Source organism: Aedes aegypti, chromosome 3, assembly GCF_002204515.2.
Source record: "Aedes aegypti strain LVP_AGWG chromosome 3, AaegL5.0 Primary Assembly, whole genome shotgun sequence".
Lineage (NCBI taxonomy): Eukaryota > Metazoa > Arthropoda > Insecta > Diptera > Culicidae > Aedes > Aedes aegypti.
In genome coordinates, this window is record NC_035109.1 from 250,332,544 (window position 1) to 250,347,392 (window position 14,849).

The 14,849-nt window shown below is 36.0% G+C and overlaps 1 protein-coding gene across 6 annotated transcripts in view; it reads right to left on the reverse strand.

The window, feature by feature from the left end:
* Nucleotides 1–689: 689 nt before the first annotated feature.
* The window catches only part of LOC5570368, a 71,457-nt gene continuing 57,297 nt past the window's right edge, over nucleotides 690–14,849 (reverse strand). For 4 of the 6 annotated variants that reach the window (XM_021850959.1, XM_021850961.1, XM_021850958.1 and 1 more), the window contains 4 exons: nucleotides 12,556–13,037; nucleotides 12,284–12,497; nucleotides 12,046–12,221; nucleotides 840–3,083 (listed from right to left, as the gene is read on the reverse strand). In XM_021850959.1, coding sequence (XP_021706651.1) covers nucleotides 1,290–3,083; nucleotides 12,046–12,221; nucleotides 12,284–12,497; nucleotides 12,556–13,037 — 2,666 coding nt within the window. In that variant the 3' untranslated portion in view covers nucleotides 840–1,289. Of the gene's footprint in view, nucleotides 3,084–12,045; nucleotides 12,222–12,283; nucleotides 12,498–12,555; nucleotides 13,038–14,849 lie in introns of all 6 variants that reach the window. The other 2 variants (XM_021850962.1, XM_001659035.2) reach the window with 2 other exon arrangements.

Sequence of the window (14,849 nt, forward strand, 5' to 3'; positions counted from 1 at the left end):
GGTCTCAAGAAACATGTAAGTTCTATCAGAAGCTCAACGCGAGCCAAGATGTGCAGGAATAAGGATGGCAGCATCTTGACGGACGAGCGTGAGGTGATCGAAAAGTGGAAGCAGCACTTCGAAGAGCATATGAATGGCGCTGAGAGCACAGGTAATGAAGGACGTTGGAATCCAACCTCACGGAATTAGAGCAGGTCACGGTTTAAAATTGAGTTAGGGGGATCCCCCAGTACCGGACACTTAAGCCTTTAAATTCATAATTCTAAAAATATTGATTTTATGGGCTCGTGTTACTCATTTACGATAAATATTATCATTTTTATAGTGTACAAAAATAAATTTGAAAATATAAATATGAATTTTGACATTGCATTTTGATAATGAATTTCAGTAACAAATTGATTGATCATGAAAGGAGACACCCAATACCGGACACGATCTGGAAATGCCTCTAATTCTGTAAATTTGAACATCATTGAATGTGTACACTATAGGAATAGTTTATAATTACCAATTCAATGTATTTGCTACATTTACAAGAATAATTTGAGTTTTCCTTAGTTTGCAAGATGCCTATCAAAAACCGGTATTAGGTGCTGTCCGGCACTGGGGATCTCCCCCTAAATGCCGCACCGTTTAATAAAAAAATGCGAAGGTGATATTTTCTCTATATGACGAACAATACTCGATTTCGTTATAATCGTATGTTTTATTTTTTTATTTACGTGAATCGTGATGTATCAGTTCCGACGAACATCAAAACTTATAACTACGAACATTTCTAATGTGATGATTATATATTAAGTGGCTCTCGAATCTTAATTGAACATTTACACTAATTTCGTACTGGTTCTGTGGACTGCTGTAAGCGATAGAGAATAATTTTCCAAAAATTAAATTCGATTCCAATATTTTACTAAACGATTTAAAACCACTTGCATAATTTCTTTTATTTTGCTTTAAAAGTCATTAGTTTTCAAACGAAACACTAATACGCGATGAGAAATGTTGCACATGAATGCTCGTGCTCGTATTAGAGTGAACGAGAAACTAATATAACCAAATGCTTGAGCTTCCCAAGCGTTAAACTTATTCGTAGAAAAAAAACCGATCGATTTTGTAAACACGATTTCCAAAAATATAAGGAAATATTTTATGTTATAAAATACTGAAATAAAACTAGTAAAATAAAAAATCTAATCACATAAACGTATCTTCCTCTTCTCCTTAAGTTTGCTATTGCGTTTTTGCAAACACCGAGTAGTCTTCGAATCATTCAGTCGCTTTCATTATATTTCAGCTTTGATCATTGGTTCTTCTATCGGAACTGCTGCTGCTTTCTCTTCAGTGGACTCTATTTTCGCGGTGTTGTTATCGTTTGAATTTGCTATCGCCAAGACAGCTTTGGCTTCTGCTGTGATAGATTTCGTTTGTTCGCTTACATCTGATTGTGATACTTCTGTGGTAGATACAAGCTCTTTGTCTGCAGTACCGGAATTAGTGTCTGGCAAGCAGTCTTGAACCCCATTATCCAGTTTTTGTTGCATATCACTTGTTTCTTTTTGGGAATCATCGGCTGTTACCGGAACAGACACTAAGTCAGCATTATCAGAACACTGCACAGCTGAACTGATGAGTAAATCATCGCCAGGACTTATTTTATCTTCTGTGGTTGATTTCTCGTCTATGCTTTTGAGATCGTTTGCCGTAGGAACGGTTTTATCAGATGTCGAATTACAATTGCTACTTTCTTGTTTTTTATCCAATGATTCTTGTTCTTTGTCTAGTGATTCATCACGGATATCTTTACTTGCCATTTTGGTTTCAGTATCTAGTTCAGTACAGGAATCATTTAATTTATCTACTTCAGATGTTATACTTCCTGCAGTATTCGTAGGTTCAATTTCCTTAGTTTTAGTCTCAGTTCCTATGTTTGACGTTGGACTACATCTACCGTCTTGAAGTTTTTCGACATCTTCAATTAGTTTATAAAGTGACGAACCTGTTGATAGTTTTTCATCGACTTCAACATTATTACGCAGATCATTTTGAATATCCATGGGTTCTTGATCAGTTGTACCCGTAGAACTTTCACTAACAGCATCAGTAAGTTCTTTTTCGACTTTTATTGGAACGGATTGCGTTGCAGCAGAATCGATAACAGATGCACTAATGTCTCCATCCATATTATTTGAAGACTTCTCGGTGTCCATGGGCTCTTGAGATTGGCTGTCCATTGGCTCAGACATAGTACAGTCTGCAGCGATTTCGGGAGCACATATTTCCTTGAAAGTAACAGCTGTACCGTTTTCAATTTTCATGGCAACTTGTGATGTATCAGGACTGTCGACAGATGAGATCTTTTCTTTCTCACATTTAGTATCGTTTAGCAAATCATCCACAATTTGCTTAGTTTCATCAGCTTGGAATTTAGTTTCAGGTTCTGCACAATTCGTAGTATCTGTTGTATCCATTTCTTCTGTTTCTTCTGTAATTTTATGGTCAATCGAATTGTTTTCGATTTTTATATCATTCTCTTGTACCATATTGGGAACGCTGTTAGGTGAGCGCTGATGTGTTTCTGTTTGTTTCAATGGTGCCGTTCTTGTAGAAATCGATAGGTCCATAATATCAGGATCAACGGGCTGATCTGCCCGCGAATAAAATGGAGGATACTCGGGAGACTTATCTAACGGCGAAGTTGGCTCTAACTTTACCGGTCCAAGCGGCGGAACACTATTATTATACTCGTTCTCACTACGATGAAGATCATCATCAGCACCGGATAAGGCCCGAATAGCATCACTTATCATTTCAAGTTCTGATCTTTCGATAACCGGCTGATCTATAATCTGGCTAGGATCTGCTTTCAGTTGGTGCAGTACTGGAGAATTGTTACTGATCGGTTGCAAGCCAGAATAATCCAAGGGTTCGTTTTCATCCCACTCGGGCTCATCTTTAATTTTGACTGGCGCATTATCATACGATCCACGGAGGCTTACGTACTTGTTACTTTCGGGACTGTCAGCTTCAGAGGTCAGCTTTTTCCACCTCGATCGCCGGTTTTGGAACCATACTTGTACCTGTACAGAAAAAAGAGAAAAGTGATATGATTTCAAATCAGTTTGGTGTATCATTATGGCGCGAAATAAAAACTACTATTACGCGTTGCAAGAAAAATTTTGATTCCTGGAAAATCGAACGACTTCGACTGGTAAATTTTCCAGGCTTCCAATCAAAGTCAGCGATGCGCGTCGTTAGGTGCCGGTTTGGAATGGTTTGACGTTTCCCAATTTTCTCAATATAAGATATGTTCATATCTTCTTCTACTATTCATAGTTCTTTTGATACAAAAAGGTACTATTCGGGCCAAAAAATAATTACATATTTCATGTCCTTTCAACTACAGCGCTCCGATGTATGATGATACACTTTATATACTGGCAAACTAGCTACGAAAGGTGGCACGGTTGTTTAACTACTTTTACAGATCTCTGCCTATGGCATTACATCCCTTCATAATTATATTGATAGCCACCATGGTCGTCCGTTGCTTTCATTTCATAGAGTTTTTGGAAGGTAAAAGGCTTCTACTGTCGTGTTCAAATTAATAAGTCGAAATCCCATAAACCAGAGTCTATGAATGTCCATTCATAGACTCTGCCATAAACTACTAGCCGTCACGGATCTTTTTTTCCCGAAACCATATGCGTTCCAGCTGATAAGCATTAAAAATCACTGAAAACGAAAATTGAATGAAATGATTTTTTTTACCAAGAACATGATCAATCTCAGGTGTGACATGTAGATGCGTAGTGTTGGGATGATATTTTAATGAACCAGAATTCAACGCACACTGTGTTACTTTTGTTCTGTGCGGAGATAGCTCGCTGCGCGTTATTTCCGCGAGCCTATCCAAATTTTTAAATTTCCCCGCAATATCTTTACGAAATTGAAACATCCTGCGCGTATCTGCTTAAAAAATACGGTTAAAAAATCGTTGTCTGCAAGAAATTTTCAAAATTTCATCGCCTCTGCCTGGGTAGAGGAGAATTGCAAACGAATAACAAAATTTACCTTTAAAATAGAATGTTTGAATGTCAAAATTTGTTATTTGTTGTTTGAAATAGGAGTTAAAATAACTAAGTTTGTATGGCACAAAAACTCAATAATATCATATTTTGCCATTGCCATTATAATGAGATAATAATAACACAAATATTATAGTAGGCCACAGTAAATAACACAATATGTTATTATTTAGATATTAAAAACAAAATAAGCTATTAACGAGTAGATCAAAATAATGGTAAATGTAGTTCTTTGATTCGAATATCTAAATTAAGCATGATTGAAAAATAAACGTTTTGCCTTACCGCAAAAAAAATTTGCTTCTTATAGGTATTTTGAATGAATATCATACGAATAGTAGAATGAGCTATCATGGCCAAACATTTTTTTTAGTATTTTAGCACGAACAACACATTTTCAACACATTTTACTATGATGGTATATTTTGTTATTGATTAGATATTACATGACTTTCAAGCATAACAGACCAATGATAAATAGAGCTATGATTGTATGTTTTGCTATTGAGGAGATATTCGATGTCATATCCCAAGTAACAATTTTAGTTTTACGATTTACTTCTGGGGTGCTATAAATAAACGCCTATAAAACCGCGGTCAAAGTACTTTTGCCTTTATCGCATACCCCAAAACCTCTTGTAGACTAGAACGTGACTAGAAGAGAAGCTATGAAGTGTATAGTTATGTCATACAAATAAAGCACTCGGACAGGGGAGCCATTTTTCCAGAAATAAAAGGACATTTAAAATGCTTTAAATTCCTAATGAACGTAAATTTAAATAAATGAATGTAATGTTTTCTTTAATGTTTTATATATTTTTGTGGATTTTATATCTTTACAGGTAAATTCAATGCTTATTCGTCAAGGACAAAATTCATTTGAAGATTTCCTTCTTACTGTCAACTTAACGCATATTATGCTTATTCTTCTTTTCTTGGCATTACGTCCTCACAGTGACAGAGCCACAGAGCCTGCTTTTCAGCATAGTATTCAATGTGCGCTTCCACAGTTATTAACTGAGAGCTTTCTTTGCCAATGTTACCATTTTCGCATTCGTATATCGTGTGGCAGGTACAAAGATACTCTATGCCCAGGGAAGTCTCTGTTTTAAACTAAAGACCATCGAGACCATCTAGAGCAATGATTCCCAAAGTGGGCGTATTCGCCCCCTGGGAGCGGTTTTCAGGGGGGTAAAAATTTGTAAAATGGAATTCGGGAAGCGAAAAAACTAAAAGGGGGCGAAAATGTGAGAAAAGAACGATTCATAAAATTTGGAGAATTCAATAGAGCATACTCTAATAATCTGAAGACAAGTTGATTACACATTAAACTTATTCTCTCTATTTGTTGGTGCTTCTTAAAATACCCATTTAATAATCACGATAAACAAAACTTGGACAAACAATGTCAATTTGATGACCATTCAGTTTTTTTAAGTTATAGTAAATTGGCAACTGAAATTGTCTCAAAGGATAACGTATTCAAATCGACGTTGCACCAGTATCCGCTTATGCCGCATATTTCCACTCACTAGTGTTAAAAACCAACATTTTTCGCACGGATATACCGTGACCTGCTCTAATTCCGTGTGTTGCCTAATACAGTGTATTTGGGAATTATGTAGATTTCTAGCATATTATATTATTTATTTTTCTAAATTATTGTAACAAACCTTAGCACAATAAGTAGTATTTAGAAAGCCACGTCAAACTTGAACTAAAGTTGCACACACAAACAAACAAAAATAATGTTAGAATGTAATCGCCTGGTGTAAACACACGGTATTAGGGCACGGTTGCTTATGTGTTCCAAATGGTGGTAAGTCATTTGGCATAAAGCCGTTTGGCATAAAGTCGTTTGGCATAATGGTCATTTGGCATAAAGTCGTTTGGCGACCATTATCGTTTGGCATAATTAGTCTGAAACTAAGAATTTCTCAATTTTTCTTTTTTACGTTTCTATTGAATCATTCTAGAGACATCAGCCTTGTTTTGGAGTCGATTGATACAAAATGACACTCTATTCAACAATCATTCGCTCTTGAATAAATTTAAGCATATTAGGAAATACAAGTAATAGTATTTCATTTTTTATCCAGAAATTACCCTTCTTTCAAATATTGATTCTTCTTTTGAGTTTCGCTATTGGAACAGTTTTTTGCATTGAAGATTTTTATATATTTAGCACAAAATTTACCCTTCTTTTTATTGTTATTTTTTTTTTCTAGATATGATGTAACCATAATTATAGGTATGAAAACTGTTGATTTAAAATTTCAATAAATTTCTCCTTCTTTTATGCATAGGCTGTTCTTTGGAGCTACATTTTTTTTAGTATTTTTGTTTCCAACTGACTAAAAGGCGGCAATCGATAACACTGATCTGCTCAAATTATCAGCGAATAGAGAAATCGATTACTGCAGTTACTTCGAAGGGTTGTGCTACTTTTTCCAGAATGTCGGTTCCCCGAATGTCGCTTCCCCGAATATCCCCGGCTAGCCCACTTCCCCGAAAAGTTTTAGCACTCATAAATGTCGTAACTTTATACATTTCAGAATGGTGAACGAACGGACCATCTAATATGCACTCTTTTTTATTTAATTGGCGGTTCTTTCGAGTTTTACCGTCCTCAGCATTTTTGTCAACATGTGTATAGTCGAGAATGACAGAATACTTCCTTCTTTTGACTGTTTATTGTTTTTTCTCGGCACCACTTGTCGGGGAAAAGTAGCACAATCACTTCGATGATTATGAACGCACTTTTTTATGTCTTTTCGTTTTATTATGCCGCAAAATTTTTTGCCATCCATTTTTCTATTGATTTAATTATAAATTTTGCCTTCTTTTAAAAATAGGCTGTTTTTTATATTTATACTGTTTTAAATTTTATTGTTTAGTAATGCTAAATGTTAACCATTTTTGGAAAATCTCTGAACGAACACACGCTTGTTTAGAACCTACCAATTTTTTTGCTATGGGCTCGATGTTGTTGATCTCGGTAAAAGCTTAAAAAAGCCGATATTTATTTTAAGTCAATCAAGCCATTATGCCAAATGACCATTATGCCAAACGACTTTATGCCAAACGGCTTTATGCCAAACGACCTTATGCCAAACGACTTTATGTCAAACGGGGTACAGTCGTTCCAAATACCGTGTTTCAGTTATAATTCCAAAATAGCGAAGTGAAATATATATTTTATTTCTCGAATCAATCATGCAAACCTCAATAGGGTAACGGTCGTATTTTGGACCCCCTAAGGAAGTGATTTTAGTTTTGTGTCCCAAATAATCAATTGCACAGCGTACCCAAGTCAAAGAACATGTCAAAATGTAGAGAAAAACTACCTCTACGAGATAAAAATGCGAAAACGGTCATGTAGGATCCAGAAAAGTCGAAAATAATTGAATTGTGATGCGTTGTTTTTCATTATTTTGGACACACCAATACATTTTGGACCCTCATGGCATATATTTTGGACCCCCGGCAGTTTTTTATCGTTTGGCGACAAAGTCCATGACACTGGATGTATAATATGCTTGCCCATAGTCTAATCAATCGATCGACAATGGAAAACCGAACAAATTCTACGCTTTTTGTCCAGAAATTCGAAAAAAGTTTTTGTTTACATTTGAAAGATTTCTGACGGCTTCTATTTATGTGTGTAACGTGTTGTAACGGTTGCATGGATGCACCGATTAAATTAAATCAATTTCAGATAAAATAAACACATTTTCTTTGTACAAACGGTTGATGCAAGTGCGCAATAGTCCTATCTTTCCAAATGGCATGCCTATTTAGTTGGTCTTTCGATTTAAACTGGGAAATTTGCAGGAAAATGGCCAAGGGGGTCCAAAATATATTGGTTACCCTACGTTGTTTGATATAAAAGTTTTATTTTTGATGCGCTTCGTTCGTTCAATTGAGAGATGTTTCAAAATGTGACCCGGCAGTAGGGGTCAGATGCACGGTATTTGAAACACTGGTATGTTTCACACCATCAACTGTAACTATGGTTAAAATTTTCAAAATGGTTCAAATCATATTTTTAATGCAAAGTATATAAAACGGTCTACTATATAAAACATGAAAGACTTGAAAATAATCATACGTTACTTTTATCTGATCGATTGAAACTTGAGTTTTTTAACCTCACGGTAATAGAGCATGTCACGGTATTCTAGCAATATTAACAGCTATCAAATGGAGTCTTCTGACATTATTTTCGTTTGATAAAATAATAATATTCTTTATATTGAAAACAGTAGACCTCGTGAGCGGTTATTGGATCACTAACTAGGTATTACTGTACGTTTCAATAACCGCTTATACAAAAAACTTTTTTTTTTTGAAGAAATGCCGATTTTAGTACAGCCTTTTTTATTGCAGTAGTTGCTATTGTTTGACCATAAAAAATATCAGTATAAATGACGAAATTCGAAATACTGCGTTTTAGTAAGTTCGTCACGAAATCAAGCATACTTAAATGCAGTAACAAATGCAATTATATATTTTTTATGAATGTTTCTCAAATTCTTATGATTTTGCCGCTGATTACATATACTTGGAGCTACATTGTGACATAAAAATAGTATTGATCGACACAATAGTTATGTTATAATAAGCATTTCAACACGTAACTTCCCTTAAATGAGCGGAATCTGGTGCACTAATGGTATTTGTAGCAACATACTAGTGGTCCCGGTAAACTTTGTCTTGCCATCAAGTACGCTGTGAAAAAACCATTTGAATTGCCCTTGCAAAATGACAGTTCCTTCATTCTCGTTTTCCCGACTTTCGTGGTAAATATCTTAAATATCCTGGTATTTTTATACACACATACACGCCGGATCCCATAGGCCAGGGGAAGTGGTTCACCTAAAGTGAATTTATGTCAGAGAAAAAGTAGATTTTGTATGAGAATTGACAGAAAAATGAATGACAAGTTCATCCACTTCTCCTGGCCTATGACGAACAAAGCGGAGTAAGAATCAGCCAAATCCGTTGACCCGTTCGTAAGTCATTTCGTGACATACAAACACCATTCAATTTTTATTTATCTAGAAAAATAACATTAATAAACACTTTTCTAAACAAAATTATTAGATTTTTTTTAAAACTTAGTTCACAAATCTAAAAGAAATATGATGTTTTATTTGTAAAGAAACTTTAGAATTGGACTGAATATAACTATTAGGGAGTCGGATCTTATTCTTGGCACTTTTGATTCACTTCGGCAGTGGGTTTTTTTGAAAGCTACAGAGCTTATATTTGGCCTCAATATGTGTCGTACTAATACACTTGTCTCTGCAAAGTTTCAGACAATTTGGCCGAAAAAAAACCCATGCCAAAGTGAATCATGGAAGTGCTCAAGTGGTTCTGCACCCTACTGACATCCGGGTCATCACTGACAAAATTTATAACACAACTAGTTTTTTTTTGTTAAAATCATTTTAACCACTACTTATAGTTCAAACTATTTAGTGAACCAATTTTAGAAATATCGGATTAGATCTCCAGAGCTTAAGGTGAAGATGAATCGAAGCCAAAGTTGGAATTTTCCAGAGCACGGATCTGGAGAACCGAACATCCGTTCAAGCTGAAAACTTAATCGATTGGTCGCTAGCTGGTGACCAACCGATTAGGTTTTCAGCTCAAACGGATGTTTGGTTCTCCGTGCTCTTCAAAATTTGAACTTTGGCTTCGATTCACCTTCACCTTAAGGTGAAACATCTCGGAATCCAAAGATGGCCGGCAAAATGGCCGACTTGTGCCCTTGCTCACGTTTCCAATGGTACTAAACTGGAGGAATAACTGGCAAACGTTTCTGATCCTCTTATTTTAAGCTTTCTGCTAGTGCACAAAGCCAAAATAAAAAGTACACTGGTGTTGGATGCTTTCTTCGCGAGATATGTGCCAATTTTGAAATTTTCACCAAGGTTCTTCGAGAATTTCGTCTCACATGTCTCGAGGATAAACTTCAAGAAATCTTCTAGTGATTTGTTCAGATATGTTTTTTTTTTCTGTTCAAAACATAAACCACTGCGACCAATATTTGATCTATTGTAGTATATTTCGTGTCCTTTGTTTAGTGCATGTCGTATTACTTTGTCACTATCGAGAAAAGATAAAGTATTCGTCTAGATATGTCTATCTGGAATACTAAGAGATTCTACACCAATCCTCTCAGAAATCCATCCAACGAATGATTATCTTGGGGATGGGATTCGATCCCAGGTTCTCGAAGAGGCGTGTGTTCTGACCACTACACCACCTCCGTCCCCAGTTCCAATGAAACTACCTCCAGTAATATCCTCAGGAATTACCCCGATTTTTTACGAAGACTATATTAGGAGTTCCTCCAGATAGTTTTTCACTGTTCCATCAACCAAAATCTCCAGTTGTTACTCCAGTTCTAAACGTAAATCTTGGAGGATATACTAAGGAATTCGATGGAAGAATCACCGGAAGATTTTGGACTTCCTTGAACATCTAAGTCCGAAAAAGACATGGATTTGCGAAAAACAGACGTGTTAATAGTTAATACTCGGATTCAGTTAGGCTCTCTATTCCGCAGAATCATAAGGTGTTCTGTAGGTTAGTTGGTTAAAGCGCCAATCTAGCGTACGCGGAGTCGTGAGTTCCAGTCTCACTAGAACGCGTATTTTTTCGCAAATTCATGTCTCAATTTGTCAAACAAACACACTGTTACAAGTTCCCAAAAGTATATTCTTGAGATTTTCGCAAAAAAAATTCTTGGAATAATCCGTTAGTAAAATTCTTTGAGGAATGGAACGGGAAATAATCTCTTAATGAACTGCTGGAGCTATTTTGAGGGGCCCGGATAGCCATAGCGGTAAACGCGCGGCTATTCAGCAAGACCAAGCTGAGGGTCGTGGGTTCGAATTTCACCGGTCGAGGATCTTTTCGGGTTGGAAATTTTCTCGACTTCCCAGGGCATAGAGTATCATCGTACCTGCCACACAAAATACACATGCAAAAAATAGTCATTGGCATAGTAAGCTCTCAGTTAATAACTGTGGAAGTGCTCATAAGAACACTTATCTGAGAAGCAGGCTCTGTCCCAGTGGGGACGTAACGCCAGAAAGAAGAAGTGAAGCTATTTTGGGAAAGAACCTAAATTCTCACGAAATTCCTAGAGACAGTCATGAAAAAATACATACAGTTATCCGACCAGTAGTACTCTCGCAATATAATGGGGGATTATGAAAAAGACAAATGTCTGGACTGACTCTATGAAGAAGAATCAAACTCTTATCTAGTTCCTATTAGTTACGTTTTGTTTTTCTGTTTCCTGTTTGGTTATTCGAACCTAGTCTTAAACTTAAGCAAGCTTTCGTTACAGTTGGAAAATTCACATAAGAAAATCGTTAGGAATTTAAGGTGAAGATAAATCGAAGCCAAACCTCAAATCTTCAAGAGCACGGATCTGGAGAACCAAACATTCGTTTAAGCTGAAAACTTAATCGATTGGTCACTCGCTGGTGGTGACCAATCGATTAGGTTTTTAGCTCAAACGGGTGTTCGGTTCTCCAGATTCGTGCTCTTGAAAATTTGAGGTTTGGCTTCGATTTATCTTCACCTTAAGCAAAAGAATGGCAGTCTACTTGTTTATCCAAATAGTTTTTGAATCTTTCTTAGTCTTCTTGTTTCTCGTGATGTCAACAAAATCCCATTCTGAATGCTCTAATGCTTTGTTTTAGTAATTTTATTTGCATAAATATTGTCCAATATTCCGGATTTATGAAAACACCTTGAATCTTCCAAACCTTATGAAGCAATTTTTCGTAAAAGTTTAACTTCAAATATGTTTGCCAAGATTTGTGGAGGCCCCTGAAATGTGAGGGCACGGAGGCTAATTCCAACTTATCATAATACTATCCAAAGAACATTGTTATAAACATCTACCACATCTATTATAAATTATACTAACCTGTTGTTCACTGAGCTTCAGCTCAGAAGCCAGTTGACACCGCTCGAGGAAGTTGAGGTACTTTTTTTCCGTGAATTCTTTTTCCAGTAGTTCAAGCTGCTCGGTTGTAAAATTAGTACGTTTTTGACGCATTTTTTCTGGCCTGTTAGACTTGTCTACAATGACTACGTCGGCATCTAAAACAGTAAAAAATGATTTGGTACAACATGTAATAGTATGTAGATTAATAGACACTTACCCGCATCTTCCTTCTTTATTTCTTCGCCTTCTTCTTTCTTTATCTCCACACTTTCTACTGAGGTTTTTGCATTTGATTTATCAATCGATTTACGAAAACTAGGAATGATATTACCAGCAGCCCCAGTAGCCCATCTTGATTGAGTCCATGGCGATGCGAGGCCGGCTTCTATTCGTTTGTCCTTTGCCCTTCTGTTCTGGAACCACACTTTAACCTAGAGATGTGAGAAAAACGTTATTACTGAAACCTAGTAGATAAACCACTGTTCGTACCTGTCTTTCAGTCAGCTCAAGACCTTCTGCTATTGCGACACGTTGTTTGAAGTTGACAAACTGTTGCTCTGCAAAATGTTTCTCTAGTTCTAGTAACTGATGACGATTGTAAGGAGTTCGCTTTCGGCGAAACCTGGCCCGTTGTGCCATAAGCTGTTCCATAGACAACTTTTGTTTCTCGTTAGGTTCCTTCTTGATCTGACACGGGAATTCCTCATTGGGTTCGGATTTGATCTCTCCGGTCATATCATCGTTTGGTTCAGACTTGATCTCACACGGCAACTCTCCGTTGGGTTCGGATTTGATCTCACTGACATAGGGGACATCATTGACATTTTTAATGTCTATAGATTCTGGTTTAATGTCTAAGCCGCTGTCCAGCTCATCGGATAGCTCAGTTTTAATTTTTTTGCTCATAGTTTCAAAATCTTCCTCCATTTTTGTTTCAGCTGGTTCGATTTCCTGTTTAATGTCATCTGTTCCTAAAAATAAAACTTATTAGTTGACGGTTTGATACTATGAATGAACGATAACTATTCATGATTGAGAAACGAAAAACAATAAACTATTGAAAACCTAGGATTCGTAAGTTTGGCACAGTATTAACGAAACTTACACGATATTTTACTATCCATGCTCGTAACGATTCCCAAGAAAAGGATTTCTTGAAGAGTCTTGAAGACTTGCAGCTAAAAATAGACTCGTATATTTTGCTTTACAGACATTATTGTGAATAGAATAAAGTGGATAACATCAAAATTATCACACAATTGAAATGCTTCTCTATTCTGAAATGTTTTTAATATGTTATGACGTTCACTTTAACGTATTTTTTCGGATGTGATATTGCATTGAAATGATACGATTAAGGAAACTAATTGCTTTATTTATTCGAATTATTTGTAGCTCCAATACTAATGTTTAGAGCTTTTTTATTCAATTGCTACCTATCGTCAACTACTTTACGTAAGAGTCAAACAGTCGATTAAAATTATAAGTCGCGCGCACAAATGTTAGCTACCATATTAAAATCAGACACACAATAAAGTCTACCATACATATTCTCATTTTTGCATGTTATGAAAGAATGTAGTTTTGGTTCTCACGAAAAGTCCAAAAAGTGTATATTATTGTTTATATTTATTATGTACATTACCTTTATGAAGAATAAAAACTTAAAGAAGAAATCCTTTACGATGATTTGTTTCAAGATGGGAGAGGTGTGATAATCGATAACCTGTTCCCATAAATAATTGCGACATTTTGCTAGCCTCTTCATTCATATAATCTTTCTTTTACCATGCGGTATTTCTCTTCCAAATTACTTTCAAAGTAGCCCAGGTACGCAACCCAGGTCGGCGCCGGGCCCGTCTTCGTCGGGGCACTTTATCTACAATTAGAAAACCGAGTGTACGATGCCGAAACATCGCGAAAAAAAGTACGCATCAGCAATGGGTTAAGAACTGTTAGGCAGTAGTATGGGCCACAATTTAACAAAAAAAAAGACAAATCACTGCAATAATAGATAGAACACAAAATGATGATTCATGCGATGAACCCATCTTTAAATTCTACAAATACGAAAATAATCAAAAAGGAATAACGCCCCATGAACAAAAATGCAACTAAATCAGTGAAAGAAGCTAAAAGAAATTGGTGCAAACAATAATGGAAATTAAAGTAAGCGAAACAATATATATGGTAGCTTATGTAGAATGTTTAGTGTGGAGTGATCTCAGAGTCCGAATGGAATAGGCTACGTAATTTATGGGCAATCCCTATGTCTAAAGCACTCACGACAGGGTTGCCACCGTATTTCAACTTACTTTTCTCCTGATATACCTAATTATCAATAATTTTCCCGGATTTTGGATGAAATAATAATTGAAGTCATTCAATATTACGAAATCTTACCTTTGATATTAGTGTAATAAAAAAATAATAAAGCAAGGTGTAGTATTTTAAATGATTAGTTTTTTGGTTTACAAACTGAAAAATCATAAATTTTATACAATCTCAGTGTCTAATTGAATTAAAGAGGTTCCAAAGAATGAGAGCAATTCAAGAGAAAAGCATGAGTCGATATCGAGTTAAAAATCCTTTTCAACCTTTCGGTTGTCACGCGAATTTTTGTAACGCGAGTAGTCGCGCGTTGTACTTTGTACAACACCCTTGGTTTTGCGAATATCCCAGGAGTCTGACCACATTCAAAGATGACATCTTCAACAAAATTGTTCAGTAGCTCAAGGGCTATCATTATTTTAGGCAAGAGATTCGGGAGTTTGCCACAAGGC